The sequence below is a fragment of the Canis lupus genome, chromosome 5 (assembly GCF_048164855.1).
Source record: "Canis lupus baileyi chromosome 5, mCanLup2.hap1, whole genome shotgun sequence".
Taxonomy (NCBI): domain Eukaryota; kingdom Metazoa; phylum Chordata; class Mammalia; order Carnivora; family Canidae; genus Canis; species Canis lupus.
In genome coordinates, this window is record NC_132842.1 from 18,890,541 (window position 1) to 18,906,758 (window position 16,218).

Here is a 16,218-nt window from a genome sequence, read left to right on the forward strand (position 1 = left end):
ATTTCTATTTATTTATTCATGAGAGACGGAGAGAGAGAGAGAGAGACACAGGCAGAGGCACAGGCAGAGGGAGAAGCAGGCTCCTCCATTCAAGGAGCACCATGTGGGACTCGATTCGGGAGACCACGGGATCATGCCCTGAGCCGAAGGCATATGCTCAATCACTGAGCCACACAGGCGTCCCTTTTCATGCCCATTCAACCACCAGTTTACTGCCAATCTGATGTCCTTAGAGTCCTCCTAGAATTGATCTCTATATAAATTTACAACACACTCACTGGTTCGTAAGTAAGAATTACTATCCCTGAAAATTGAAGACTCCTTACCTAAACATAAACACTGAAGAAAAACAAACACAATCCAAAAACCTTGTCTTGATATTTCCCCTCACTTGCCAAATGTCTAAATCGCTCTGCATGTTCCTGACTGCTTTCTCCTTTAACCCTCTTTTGTCCCTCTTAAGTCAAGGCTGATAAAAGATAAATTCCGACCGTGTTAATAAATCACTTTTTGATCAAATAGGAACTTCTCAACAGCAGCAAGATTTGATATTGTAAAATACACTTGTTTTCTGTTTTAAGACAAAGCCTATTTCCAAGGCAAATTTTGCTTTCCTCTGTTGTTTGACACTAAATAAGAAAACAAACTGGGTGAGAAAACATTTTTGAAAATAAAGTTTCAGAACACATTCTGTGTTCTCATAAATATTTGCCATAAATACATAAAAGAAACCTGCATTCTCTAATGCTTCTTTAGAGGTATCATTATTTAGGGGCAACTGAGTGGCTCAGTCCGTTGAGCATCTGACTCTTGGTCTTAACTCAGGTGATGATCAGAGTTATAAGATCCAGCGCTGCGCCAGGCTCAGCGCAAAGTCTACTTCAGATTCTTACTCTCTTTCTTTTCCCTCTGCCCCCACAACACCCCCTGCTTGTACATGCTCGCTCACTTCCTCAAAAATAAATAAAATCTCACGGCTGAGTAATACTCCATTGCGGACATATACCACAGATTACTCAACAATTAGAAACAAAAAATAACTACCATCTGCTTCAACATGGATGCAACTGGAGGGTATTATGCTGAGTGAAGTAAGGCAATCGGAGAAGAACAAACATTATATGGTCTCATTCATATGGGGAATAGAAGAGTGAAAGGGAATAAAGGGGAAAGCAGAGAAAACGAGTGGGAAATATCAGTGAGGGGGACAGAACATGAGAGACTCCTAACTCTGGGAACCAAACAAGGGATGGTGGAAAGGGAGGTGGGTGGGGGGTTGGGGTGACTGGGTGACGGGCACCAAGGGGGGGGCACTTGTCGGGATGAGCACTGGGTGCTGTGCTCTTTGTTGGCAAACTGAACTCCAACTAAAAAAATTTTAAAAAAGAGGGATCCCTGGGTGGCGCAGCGGTTTGGCGCCTGCCTTTGGCCCAGGGCGCGATCCTGGAGACCCGGGATTGAATCCCATGTCGGGCTCCCGGTGCATGGAGCCTGCTTCTCCCTCTGCCTGTGTCTCTCTCTCTCTCTCTCTCTGTGACTATCATTAATAAAAAAAATCTTTAAAAAAAATTTTTTTAAAAAGACAAAACTAAAAGATAAAATAAGTACATAAACCCCAGAGTGTGAGGTGAAAAAATAAATAAATAAAAAACCTTAATTAAAAAAAGGAAGGCAGGAAGGAAGAAGTATTATGGTAAGCCTGGGGGGCTCAGTGGGTCAAGCATCTCTCTCTGGTTATGGTCACGATCCCACTCCTGACATCAAGCCCCATGCATCAGGCTACCTGGCTCAGTGGGAAGGCCTCTTCTTCCCCTACCTCTGCCTTTCCTCCCTTCTCATGTTTGCTCTCTCTCATATAAATACAATCTTCAAAAATAAAAAGTGTTGTTATTCAAAGCAGAAGCTTAGACAGTTATTTCAAAATATTTTCATCCAGGAAATGCTTGAGCTTCCAAATATGAAAAATCGACCCTATCTATGGCACACAACAGTGTTTCTGCAAGGGCAGCGACTGAAGGTAATGCACGTCAAAGAAAGCACAGGGAGACTGGCAAGTGTGGTCATCACCAGCTCCCCATGCACACCTACCACCCCACTGAGGAACTACATAGGCTGAGCAGGAGCTACTCTCCGGAATGGGAGGCCTCACCGTGGTACATGGCTGGCAGAGTGGCTACCAGCACAAGCAGATACCACCTGTAGGATGTCATGACCTGATCCCCCTGCTCTCATCTTCTGAACATTAGGGCCTAGAGCGCCCAAGGCCTATTACAACCTGCTGCTTTCTCCTCCCATTTACATTCACCCAAGCTACTCCTCTGGGTCACGGTCTCCTACTCATCCCCAGAAGCATCCATTTCCTAAGACCCTGCACAGCTTTCGGCCTCCATCATCACCACACTCCCCTCTAGGCCTTCAATCCTTTGTGGGCCCTGAGGGCACCATCTACTTCCAGGCACTAAGGGGAAGATTTTCTTTCTGGGGTGGAAGGGTAGCTAGCAGACAGAATGTTGCCTTTCTTTATGCATTACTTTTCTCTTTCCCTCCCCCTGCCTTGGTTTAGGAGTTGTTTCCATGATGACAGGACCTGCTGTATAAAATTCAATGTCGATGTCTTCAGATATATATGTACCTATGTACAAATATATGTACATATACATGTAAAAAAACCTTTTGCAGCTATATTTATTTATTTATTTTCTTACTTAGTTATTTATAATGTCAAATACGTTGTAAAAAAAAGTTGACCTGTACCTTGTTTTTGGCCTCTATCTCTCCTTTGTTAAAAAGCAGCTTCTGTGCTATTAAGATATTCCCCTCAAAGGCCGCATAATGGAGAGCGGTGTTTCCCTTGAAGTCCTTAGCATTTGGATCAGCACCTTTTTTGAGCAGAATATCTACACATGCCTCTTCTTGGCACTGGACAGCCTGTCAGCATTACAACGAGAAACAGAATGTAAATTCTGAGAACTTAAGGAAACATGCCACAAGTTTCACCAATGAGTTATGTTTAAATGCAACAAATGTTCATTCCAAGGACTTCAATCCAATCCATCTCAGGCAGACATAGCTGTGACCACCCACCTTCACTAGAGCTGTCCTGTTTTCTCCATCACGGAGGTTGACATTGCATTTCCAAGCGAGCAGGTACTTCACCACATCTACACGGCCAATGGCACAGGCCAAGTGGAGAGCAGTCCTGTGAGCATGAAAGGACTTGTCAGGAAATTACAGTGTACCTTTCCAAAAATTGCAAGTTAATTCATGGAATTGTAAATGTTAAATACTATGTTATTCTCATGACTCCAAAACAAAGAATTAGTTTACTTTGGAAGAAAGTACAATATTTATTAGTGATTCTTCACCGCTCTATTAAAAGAGCAGCCTATCTGTTTAGGAAGAGCATGACCTCAGGAGGCAGCTCAACCTGGGTTTCATTCCTACTTAACTCTGTTGCTTCACTGTGACCACTTAGCCTTATCGCAATTTCCTCATCCACAAAATGGGCATAAAAATAGTTATCGCAGGTCGCCTGTCTGGCTCACTCTGAAGAGCATGTCACTCGATCTCGGGAGCCAGGGGTTCGAGACCCCTGTTGGTTATAGAGGTTACGAAACAATAGTAATAATAAATAAAATAAAAGGTAGTTATCTCACAAGACCTCTTGTCGTGATCTTTAAATGAGGATCCATGCAAAGTGTTTAGAATACTAGTTCCTAGCACAAATATTATTATAACTATTACTACAACTTACAAAGACCCACTACAATTAGGTAAAATGATCCAATTATGCCTACTTTGCAGCTACGTTTAAGGATGAGCAAGAATACTCTATTTCAATGATTCCAAGATGCTCATTTTGTCACCTTTTAATATCTCTGACATCGGAATCCAATTTCTAATTCAAAATGTCTAAAACAAACCAAAACAAAAACACAAAATGTCTTAAAACTCTAACTGGCATGATTTTTAAACATTTCTTCTTGGTACATAAATAGTGGGGCATCATACAATCTACGGTGTGCCTTAAGTGAAATAATGACATATACAACAGGTCTGTTGCACTTCTAGTCCTATGCTTGGAATTACATTGTTCAAGAACTAAAATAATTTTCAGTAGTTGAAAGCATTTTGAGAAAGGAATAAAAGAACAAAAGAATTTTTTTAAAGCAACCCTTACTTTGATTTTCAAGGAAATTTAAGCCAAAAGAAACTCAGGATTCAAATAAACAGGGAGAGCTCTTTTATTTTTTGGGGGGTCATGGGAAGCTCATTTTATTAAGCATTTTAATTAATAGAAAATGTTTAGATTCATATAAATCAAGTATTTCCAATTACCAATATTAGTATTTAATATTATTGAAATGTCAAAAGGGCAGGTAAAGGTAATCTTTTACAATTTCTGATTCAGAAATCTTTTTTTGACAGGAAGTTCCAAGGAAAAGCTTCACGTGAGATTAAGTCCTAATACTTCCATTTAAAATTTCTCACCTAGGGGCACACGGGTGGCTCAGTTGATTAGGTGTCCAACTTTTGGTTTTAGCTCAGGATGATCTCAAGGTCGTTAAGACAGAGGCCCACATTAGGCTCCATACTCAGGGTGGATTTTGCTTGAGATCCACGCTTTCTTTCTGTTCCTCCCCTCTCCCATGACCCTCTCTCTCTCTCTCTCTTTTTAGAATAAATACATCTTTTATCATTTGCAAAATAAAATAAAATCTCTCATCTTAGGAGTGCCTGGCTGGCTCAGTCCGTAGAGCATGTGTCCTTAAATGTCCAGCCCCATGTTGGGTAGAGAGATTACTTACTAATGAAAGCCTTAAAATCTAAATACATAAAATTTCTCATCTTGCTCATACTGGGCAACATGGAGTCTTTATTTTTTTATTTTTATTTTTATTTTTTTAATTTTTTTTTTAAGATTTTATTTATTTATTCATAGAGACAGAGAGAGGGAGAGGCAGAGACACAGGCAGAGGAAGAAGCAGGCATCATACAGAGAGCCTGACGTGGGACTCGATCCAGGGTCTCCAGGATCACGCCCTGGTCTGCAGGCGGCGCTAAACCGCTGCGCCACTAGGGCTGCCCGTCTTTATTTTTTAAGATTTATTTATTCATGAGAGACACAGAGAGAAAGCAGAGACATAGGGAGAAGCAGGTGCCTCACGGAGAGCCCAATGTGGGACTCGATCCCAGAACTCTGGGATCATGCCCTGAGCCAAAGACAGATGCTCAACCACTGAGTCACCCAGGAGTCCCTGAAGTCTTTTTAAAATTGAAAAGATCCTGAGTATATTATGTCTGCTACATAACCTGCGTTCAGGTTTGTCTGAGAAATAAATGGACTGAAAGAATACATAAATTCATTAGGAGAATATAATAGTGAAAGGGAATAGAAGGGAAGGGAGAAGAAATGGGTAGGAAATATCAGAAAGAGAGACAGAACATGAAGACTCCTAACTCTGGGAAACGAACTAGGGGTGGTGGAAGGGGAGGTGGGCAGGGGGTGGGGGTGAATGGGTGACCGGCACTGAGGGGGGCACTTGACGGGATGAGTACTGGGTGTTATTCTGTATGTTGGCAAATTGAACACCAATAAAAAAATAAATTTATTATTAAAAAAATTCATTTGGAGAGTTCTATAGTTTTTAAAGATTTATCTATTTCTTGGAAAAAGAGAGAATGCATGAGTGCGGTGAAGGGCAGAGGGAGAGGGAGACAATCTCAAGCAGCCTCCCCATTGAACATGGAGCCCGGCGGGGGGCTCAACCCCACAATCCTAAGATCATGACCAGAGCCAAAATCAAGAGTCTAATGCTCAACAAACAGCCACCAAGGCACCAGGAAAGTTCAATATTTTTAAAGAAAACTTTTGTGAAGTAAACTAATACTTTTGAAATAGCAAGAACATTTATATTTGCTATTTTTAAATTTTTTTTCAGAAGAGATACAACAAAAAATTCTATAAGGTTTTGAAATACCATTTATATCTTTTATTTTTTATTTCATAAGGATTTAACCAAAATAAAATTATTAACCATTTACTTATTACATGTTATAGAGCTGCACATAATAAAACCATATGTATAGGTCATCCCCCATGGCACAGCAGTTTAGGGCCACCTGCAGCCCGGGGTGTGATCCTGAGATCCAGGATTGAGTCCCACGTCGGGCTCCCTGTAATGGAGCCTGCTTCTCCCTCTGCCTGTGTCTCTGCCTCTCTCTCTCTCTCTGTGTCTCTCATGAATAAATAATATTTAAAAATAAATAAATAAATAAAATAAAACCATATGTATATATTTGATGTATGCATAATACAACCTACAACACAGATAAAAATATTCCCCTTAGTTCTGAAGAGTCTAAAAGTTGTCAGAAAATACCAATCCCCACCCATCAATTTTTTTTAAATAGAAAGAGGGGCACTTAGGTTCAATCAGTTAGGCATCTGCCTTCTGTTCAAGTCATAGAGCGGGGGTCCTGGGATCGAGCCCTACATCATCAGGCTCCCTGCTCCACGGGTTTCTGCTTGTCCCCCTGCCCCTCCCTGCTGCTTGTTTGCCTGGTCTCTCTCTCAAATGAATCGATAAAATCTCTTTAAAGTAAATAAGTAGAAACTATTTTTTGTCTACACAAGATTCATATTCTTGTTCTCCTGGATTAGTTCATTGATAATAAACCTTTCTTAGAATTTTTATATATCTTTCCTATAGAAATCACAGATTTTAAGAAAATGAAAAATCCACTTAGAATCCAAATGTTTGAAGATAACTAATTTTATATTTGCACATCTTTTTGACTAACTCAAAACCATTGTCTGCTTATGTGTTTGTATCATAAAAACAATTTTTCTCTCATTTAATGATCCAAAGTACAGCTTTGCATGTTAATGTGTATCAATTATCTCTGCCACATTCAGTGGTCACATAGTAGTCCAGCCTATGGATACACTGCCATTTACGTATACAGGCCATTAAGTGACTCCTTAATACACTGCTATTGTAAATAGTGCTGAGAATAGCATATTGTATATTATTTATTTCTAATTGTTTCCTAAATATATTTTACATCAATAAGCTTCATGGCTCAAGGAAATACTTATTTTTCAATGAGGTACTTAACCACCAAACTATCTGAAAAGTCCAAAACAACTTAGATTTTAAGCAGTAGTATAAGTAACATCATTCCTTATCTTCACAAAGCTTGGTATGGAAAATGGGATTTTATACCTCTTTTTAAAAAATATTTTATTTGAAATTAAGAACACCAGCAGAGGGGAGGGGGAAAGAGAAAAGCAGACTCCCCACTGAGCAGGGAGCCTCACCGGGGGCTAAGTCCCAGGACCCAGAGATCATGACCCTGAGAGGTCAAAAGAGGCCAACTGACTCAGCCATCCAGGGGCACCTATCTCATTCCTTTAATAACTTCCCTGTAAAACGAAGATGTTCTTTTTCTCCTAAACATATGTTGTAAATATTTTGCAAGTACATTCTCTTTTATTTTGTTAATATTACTTTCTGATTCAGAGGTGTTTATGTGACTGAATCAACCTCCAGAATTTTTGGTTTTTTTAAATATTTTTTATTTATTTATGATACTCACAGATAGAGAGGCAGAGACATAGGCAGAGGGAGAAGCAGGCTCCATGCACCGGGAGCCCGATGTGGGATTCGATCCCAGGTCTCCAGGATCGCGCCCCAGGCCAAAGGCAGGCACCAAACCGCTGCGCCACCCAGGGATCCCAGAATTTTTGCTTTTAATGTCATGACCCCCTCTACTGCCCGCCCCGCCTCCTCCTGCCCGCCTCAAAAGCCCTGCTACCTGTTCTTCCTGTCCCTTTCATTTATGTCACATAAAGCGAAATGCAGCAACTCCTCTACGTCCTGCAATTTTTTTGGATCATCAGCGACCACAGCTCTGTGGATTTCCCTGAGATCTTGATACTTAATGTGGTATCCGGGGCCGGGGCTGTGGAAGCTGGAAACAATCATAGGCGGTGAGCGGTCGCTCAGAGGCCTGAGGTTGGAGCCGAAGCGCTGCAGGCCCCACCCATCCTGCGCTGCAGATCTCTTTTTCATAACGAAGCCGAGGCTTCGGTGACACAGGTTTCACCGCCTCTAGTGCGATACACTCCCGCGCCAGCAATAAGTCAAGTGGGCCTCGCCTCAACGTCTCAGGGACTAAGCCCAACGACTTAGAATCTTCCTACGCAGAACCAGTGTAACCTAGCAACGCTGCTAAATGCGAATGCGCCTGCGCACCTCAGAAGCTGGCATCCCTGCGCATGCGCACAGAGGGCAGTGGCCAAGGGTGCCCAAAGCATATGTGCGAGGAGGCCCAAGCCTCTCAAATCTCTGAGATCCCCTGAGAGTGGGGCTGGCTTCCCTTCAGAAGTTGGTCGGATGGCTGAGCATTTGCGGACATTTGCAAAAGCCTCCAGGGTGTGGAAATGTAGTCTTCTGGGCCCATGAGTGGCTCAGTGGTTGAGCATCTTGCCTTTGGTTTCGGTCATGATCCCGGGGTCCTAGGATCAAGTCTTGCATCGCACACCCCACAGGGAGCCTGCTTCTCCCTCTGCCTATGTCTCTGCCTCTCTCTGTAGGTCTCATTTGAAAATAAATATAATCTTGAAAAAAAATGTATCTCAAAGTAACTTCAAAGAACTGAGAAGGACTAATTCTAACTATAAGAAGTGATTAAAGGGATCCCTGGGTGGCACAGCGGTTTAGCGCCTGCCTTTGGCCCAGGGCACGATCCTGGAGACACGGGATAGAATCCCACATTGGGCTCCCGGTGCATGGGGCCTGCTTCTCCCTCTGCCTGTGTCTCTGCCTCTCTGTGTGTGTGTGACTATCATAAATAAATTTTTTAAAAAATTTAAAAAAAAATGAGACTATAGGAGGCGGGCCAAGATGGTAGAAGAGTAGGGTCCCCAAGTCACCTGTCCCCACCAAATTACCCAGATAACCTTCAAGTCATCCTGAAAATATACAAATTCAGCCTGAGATTTAAAGAATGCTACAGTGAGAAGAGTTCACGCTTCTATCAAGGCAGGAAGATGGGGGGAAAGGGGAAAAAATTAATAAAGAAACAAAAGGCATCCAAGGGGGAGGGGCCCGTGAGGAGCCGGGTTAAGGCCAGGGCGAGTGCCCCCAGGACAAGAAAGCCCCGTCCGGGAGAAGTAGAAGCTTCGCCAATCTTCCCGGGACGAAAGGCACTCGCAGGGAGTTCAAGCAGAACCCCAGGAGGGCGGGGGTGCCCTCAGGCTCCCTGGGACACTAACAGACACCTGCGCCCTGGGGAGAGTACACGGAGCTCACTAAAGGGCTGCAGTGCACCTGGCTGGACCCGGGAGCAGCTCGGAGGGGCTCAGGCGGAGGCTCCATGCAGAGGGAGCTGCGCGGCCCAGGAGCACTAATTCAACAGCGCAGGCCCGGGAGCACAGGGCGCCGGGGACACAGCCCAGGATCCGGCCTCCCCCCTGGGACAGGCAGAGTAAAGAAGGGCCCAGGACAGTGAGGAGGCTCCTGTCCCAAGCAGAGCAGATCAGCGGCCCCGCCCCCGGGGCGTCCAGGCCCCTGCCAACTGACCATATTTAAGACATACTTAGATAATACACTTATACTTGACTTCAATCTAGCGCTTTCTACATTCGATAGGTCTTCTTTTTTTTTTTTTTTATTTATTTATGATAGTCACAGAGAGAGAGAGAGGCAGAGACACAGGCAGAGGGAGAAGCAGGCTCCATGCACCGGGAGCCCGACGTGGGATTCGATCCCGGGTCTCCAAGATCGCGCCCTGGGCCAAAGGCAGGCACCAAACCGCTGCGCCACCCAGGGATCCCTCGATAGGTCTTCTAAACACAACATAAAATCTCCAAAGAAACGAGAGCTTTAAATGATACACTGGACCAGATGGATTTCACAGATATCTACAGAACTTTACATCCAGACGCAACTGAATACACATTCTTCTCAAGTGCACATGGAACTTTCTCCAGAATAGACCACATACTGGGTCTCAACCGAAACCAAAAGATTAGGATCGTCCCCTGCATATTCTCAGGCCATAATGCCTTAAAATTAGAACTAAATGACAACAAGAAGCATGGAAGGACTTCAACCACGTGCAGGTTAAGGACCATCTTGCTAAAAGATGAAAGGGTCAACCAGGAAATTAAGGAAGAATTAAAAAGATTCATGGAAACTAATGAGAATGAAGATACGCCCGTTCAAAACCTTTGGGATACAGCAAAAGCAGTCCTGAGGGGGAAACACATCGCAATACAAGCATCCATCCAAAAACTGGAAAGAACTCAAATAAAAGCTAACCTTACATATAAAGAAGCTAGAGAAAAAACAGCAAATAGATCCTACACCCAGCAGAAGAAGAGAGTTAATAAAAATTTGAGCAGACTCAACAAAATCGAGACCAGAAGAACTGTGGAACAGATCAACAAAACCAGGAATAGGTTCTTTGAAAGAATTAATAAGACAGATAAACCATTAGCCAGCCTCATTAAAAAGAAGAGAGGGAAGACTCAAATTAATAAAATCATGATTGAGAAAGGAGAGATCACTACCAACACCAAGGAAATACAAACGATTTTAAAAACATATTATGAGCAGCTATACGCCAATAAATTAGGCAATCTAAAAAAATGGATGCATTTCTGGAAAGCCACAAACTACCAAAACTGGAACAGGAAGAAACAGAAAACCTGAACAGGCCAATAACAAGGGAGGAAATTGAAGCAGTCATCAAAAACCTCCCAAGACACAAAAGTCCAGGGCCAGATGGCTTCCTTGGGGAATTTTATCAAACGTTTAAAGAAGAAACCATACCTAGCCTACTAAAGCTGTTTGGAAAGATAGAAAGGGATAGAGTACTTCCAAATTCGTTCTATGAGGCCAGCATCACCTTAATTCCAAAACCAGACAAAGACCCCACCAAAAAGAAGAATTACAGACCAATATCCCTGATGAACATGGATGCAAAAATTCTCAACAAGATACTAGCGAATAGGATCCAACAATACATTAAGAAAATTATTCACCATGACCAAGTAGGATTTATTCCCGGGACACAAGGCTGGTTCAACACTAGTAAAACAATCAATGTGATTCATCATAGCAGCAAGAGAAAACCCAAGAACCATAGGATCCTCTCATTAGATGCAGAGAAAGCATTTGACAAAATCAGCATCCATTCCTGATCAAAACTCTTCAGAGTGTAGGGATAGAGGGAACATTCCTCAACATCTGAAAAGCCATCTATGAAAAGCCCACAGCAAATATCATTCTCAATGGGGAAGCACTGGGAGCCTTTCCCCTAAGATCAGGAACAAGACAGGGATGTCCACTCTCACCATTAATATTCAACATAGTACTAGAAGCCCTAGCCCCAGCAATCAGACAACAAAAAGAACAAAAGGCATTCAAACTGGCAAAGAGGAAGGTAAACTCTCCCTCTTTGCAGATGACATGATACTGTGCATAGAAAACACAAAAGCCTCCACCCCAAGATTGATAGAACTCATACAGCAATTTGGTAGCATGGCAGGATACAAAATCAATGCCCAGAAATCAATGGCATTTCTATACATTAACAATGAGGCTGAAGAAAGAGAAATTAAGGAGTCAATCCCATTTACAATTGCACCCAAAAGCATAAGATACCTAGGAATAAACCTCACCAAAGAGGTAAAGGATCTATACCCTAAACACTATAGAACACTTCTGAAAGAAATTGAGGAAGACACAAAGAGACGGAAAAATATTCCATGCTCATGGATTAGAAGAATGAATATTGTGAAGATGTCAATGTTACCCAGGGCAATTTACACGTTTAACGCAATCCCTATCAAAATACCATGGACTTTCTTCAGAGAGTTAGAACAAATTATTTTAAGATTTGTGTGGAATCAGAAAAGACTCCGAATAGCCAGGGGAATTTAAAAAAAGAAAACCATAGCTGGGGGCATCACAATGCCAGATTTCAGGTTGTACTACAAAGCTGTGGTCATCACGACAGTGTGGTCCTGGCACAAAAACAGACACATAGATCAATGGAACAGAATAGAGAACCCAGAAGTGGACCTTCAACTCTATGGTCAACTAATATTCGATAAAGGAGGAAAGACTATCCATTGGAAGAAAGACAGTCTCTTCAATAAATGGTGCTGGGAAAATTGGACATCCACATGCAGAAGAATGAAACTAGACCACTCTCTTGCACCATACACAAAGATAAACTCAAAATGGATGAAAGATCTAAATGTGAGACAAGATTCCATCAAAATCCTAGAGGAGAACACAGGCAACACCCTTTTTGACTCAGCCACGGTAACTTCTTGCAAGATGGCAAAAGAAACAAAAGCAAAAATGAACTATTGGGACTTCATCAAGATAAGAAGCTTTTGCACAGCAAAGGATACAGTCAACAAAACTAAAAGACAACCTACAGAATGGGAGAAGATATTTGAGATTGACATATCAGATAAAGGGCTAGTTTCCAAGATCTATAAAGAACTTATTCAACTCAACACCAAAGAAACAAACAATCCAATCATGAAATGGGCAAAAGACATGAAGAGAAATCTCACAGAGGAAGACATAGACATGGCCAACATGCACATGAGAAAATGCTGTGCATCACTTGCCATCAGGGAAATACAAATCAAAACCACAATGAGATATCACCTCACACCAGTGAGAATGGGGCAAATTAACAAGGCAGGAAACAACAAATGTTGGAGAGGATGTCGAGAAAAGGGAACCCTCTTGCCCTGTTGGTGGGAATGTGAACTGGCACAGCCACTCTGGAAAACTGTGTGGAGGTTCCTCGAAGAGTTAAAAATAGACCTGCCTTATGACCCAGCAATTGCACGGCTGGGGATTTACCCCAAAGATACAGATGCAATGAAATGCCGGGACACCTGCACCCAGATGTTTCTAGCAGCAATGGCCACAATAGCCAAACTGTGGAAGGAGCCTCGGTGTCCATCAGAAGATGAATGGATAAAGAAGATGTGGTTTATGTATACAATGGAATATTCCTCAGCCATTAGAAACGACAAATACCCACCATTTGCTTCGATGTGGAATGAACTGGAGGGTATTATGCTGAGTGAAGTAAGTCAATCGGAGAAGGACAAATGTTATATGTTCTCATTCATTTGGGGAATATAAGGGAAGGGAGAAGAAATGTGTGGGAAATATCAGAAAGGAAGACAGAACATAAAGTCTCCTAACTCTGGGAAACGAACTAGGGGTGGTGGAAGGGCAGGAGGGCGGGGGGTGGGGGTGAATGGGTGATGGGCACTGAGGGGGGCACTTGACGGGATGAGCACTGGGTGTTATTCTGCATATTGGCAAATTGAACACCAATAAAAAATAAATTTATTATATATATATAAAAAAAAGAAATAGCTTCAGGTTACAGCACAGAATCCACCAGAGTCAGACTACAGGGGTTCAAGGGAAGCTCCATCACCTAACCAGCTGTGTAACTGGAGTCAAATCCCTGCCTTATTCTAATCTTCATCCCCATTTTGAAACGATGAAGATTAATATGTATCTCTTAGGGTTGCTGGGAGAACTAAACAAGGGTTTTAAGACTTTGAAAAGCACATGGAACCATAGTAATGAATTGATAAATAAGGGATTTCTTTGGTTTGTTTTAACTATTCTTAAAAACATTTTGTACTGTATCCATGAAGTAATAAGACTGGGATGCTACGGAAAAGGAACAGATATGCTCTAGCCCACACACCGCCCCCCCCCCCCAAAAAAAATAATTGAATTGAAATTATGAAAATTCTTTTTTTTTTTTTTTTAAATTTTTTTTTTTGATTTATTTATGATAGTCACAGAGAGAGAGAGGCAGAGACACAGGCCGAGGGAGAAGCAGGCCCCATGCACCGGGAGCCCGACGTGGGACTCGATCCCGGGTCTCCAGGATCGCGCCCTGGGCTAAAGGCAGGCGCCAAACCGCTGCGCCACCCAGGGATCCCGAAATTATGAAAATTCTTTAAAAATTAGAGAAATAAAAACAAAAGTTGAGGATCCATCTCAGAAAGCAAAATCTGATTAAAAAACAAAAAAGTAAGGCCTACTAAACCAGAATGATCAACTTGCACCTAAAATAACTTCCAGAAAGAGGAGAGGGAATAAAATCACTCAGGAAATAAGAACTGAAGAACACAAGTGTCCAAATGGAAAAGGCCCAGGGGATCTAAGCACCACAATGACCACAACAATAACAGATGTGTATAAACAACCCCCAACACTGACACTATGCAATTCCTGCCTCAACCCATGTTTGCCTGATTTTCTTAAACAACCTTCATATCTCATTGAACTCTGTAGTCACTTCTTAAATGAGCCATCCCTAGAATGTAAGCAAATGCTTCCAACACACACCCCCTATTATATGCTCTAAGAAGTAAAAACCTGATTTTATCACGGTTGTAATTTAACACTTATTTAAGTATTACCTGAGTATTGATTTCAAGAGTTGCATGGCTGAGGACCACCATGCCTGCTTTTTGCCATCGTTTGCCCTTCACTGAATATAGTACAATATGCAGTTAAGTACTTTTTATACAAATTAGCTTTATAATAAAATCACTGATTCCTTGGAAATACAGTGCATTATCAACCATAAATACCTCTGCCACAAAGTTCTGTGCCTCTTTACATGACATAAGGACATACTGCAAGTTTTGGATATTGTTCTAACCTGAATTTTTTATTTTTTATTTTTTATTTTTTTTATTTTTTATTTTTTTTAATTTATGATAGTCACACAGAAAGAGAGAGAGAGAGAGAGAGGCAGAGACACAGGCAGAGGGAGAAGCAGGCTCCATGCACCGGGAGCCCGACGTGGGATTCGATCCCGGGTCTCCAGGATCGCGCCCTGGGCCAAAGGCAGGCGCCAAACCACTGCGCCACCCAAGGATCCCTGAATTTTTTATTTTTAAGCAATCAGTGGCATAACTGACAAGTTCCTTGAAGGAAGTCTCAAATTTCCTAAAGGAATGTGCACCATCTAGTGGAAGAACACAAGATTTATTTCTTTTTATAATAAATTTTTTATTGGTGTTCAATTTCCCAACATACAGAAATAAAACCCAGTGCTCATCCCGTCAAGTGCTCCCCTCAGTGCCCGTCACCCATTCACCCCCACCCCCCACCCTCCTCCCGTCCACCATCCCTAGTTCGTTTCCCAGAGTTAGGAGTCTTTATGTTCTGTCTCCCTTTCTGATATTTCCCACACACTTCTTCTTCCTTCCCTTATATTCCCTTTCACTATTATTTATATTCCCCAAATGAATGAGAACATATAATGTTTGTCCTTCTCCGTTTGACTTACTTCACTCAGCATAATACCCCCCAGTTCCATACACGTTGCAGCAAATGGTGGGTATTTGTCGTTTCTAATGGCTGAGTAATAATATTCCATTGTATACATAAACCACATCTTCTTTATCCATTCATCTTTCGATACATGCCAGATTTCAGGTTGTACTACAAAGCTGTGGTCATCAAGACAGTGTGGTACTGGCACAAAAACAGACACATAGATCAATGGAACAGAATAGAGAACCCAGAAGTGGACCCTGAACTTTATGGTCAACTAATATTCGATAAAGGAGGACAGACTATCAATTGGAAGACAGCCTCTTCAATAAAAGGACACAAGATTAAAAGTCAATTCTCTAAATTCACTAAGCACACAACAGTGTCCTAGTGACCTATCAAATATTTATTCAAGTTAGAAACCAAAGATGCATATCAATTTCGTTAACTAGTGACACTCAAATTTTGGTCTTCTGTATAATTTGTAGCATACCAATTTAAATGAAATTTATAACTAAAATTTATTCCTATTTTTTCCTTATTTTTTATAATAAATTTATTTTTTATTGGTGTTCAAATTGCCAACATACGGAACACCCAGTGCTCATCCCGTCAAGTGCCCCCATCAGTGCCCGTCACCCATTCACCCCCACCCCCCGCCCTCCTGCCATTCTACCACCCCTAGTTCGTTTCCCAGAGTTAGGAGTCTTTATGTTCCTGTCTCCCTTTCTGAGATTTCCCACACATTTCTTCTCCCTTCCCTTATATTCCCCAAATGAATGAGAACATATAACATTTGTCCTTCTCCGATTGACTTACTTCACTCAGCATAATACCCTCCAGTTCATTCCACATC

At 41.9% G+C, this 16,218-nt stretch overlaps 1 protein-coding gene across 1 annotated transcript in view; it reads right to left on the reverse strand.

Moving 5' to 3' along the window:
* LOC140633288 (ankyrin repeat domain-containing protein 26-like) overlaps positions 1 to 8,093 on the reverse strand; it is a 72,724-nt gene extending 64,631 nt beyond the window's left edge. The window contains exons 1-3 of the mRNA XM_072825619.1: positions 7,822 to 8,093; positions 3,085 to 3,199; positions 2,755 to 2,928 (exon numbers count right to left, since the gene is read on the reverse strand). Coding sequence (XP_072681720.1) covers positions 2,755 to 2,928; positions 3,085 to 3,199; positions 7,822 to 8,078 — 546 coding nt within the window. The 5' untranslated portion in view covers positions 8,079 to 8,093. The remainder of the gene's footprint in view (positions 1 to 2,754; positions 2,929 to 3,084; positions 3,200 to 7,821) is intronic.
* Between the last annotated feature and the right edge of the window lie 8,125 nt (positions 8,094 to 16,218).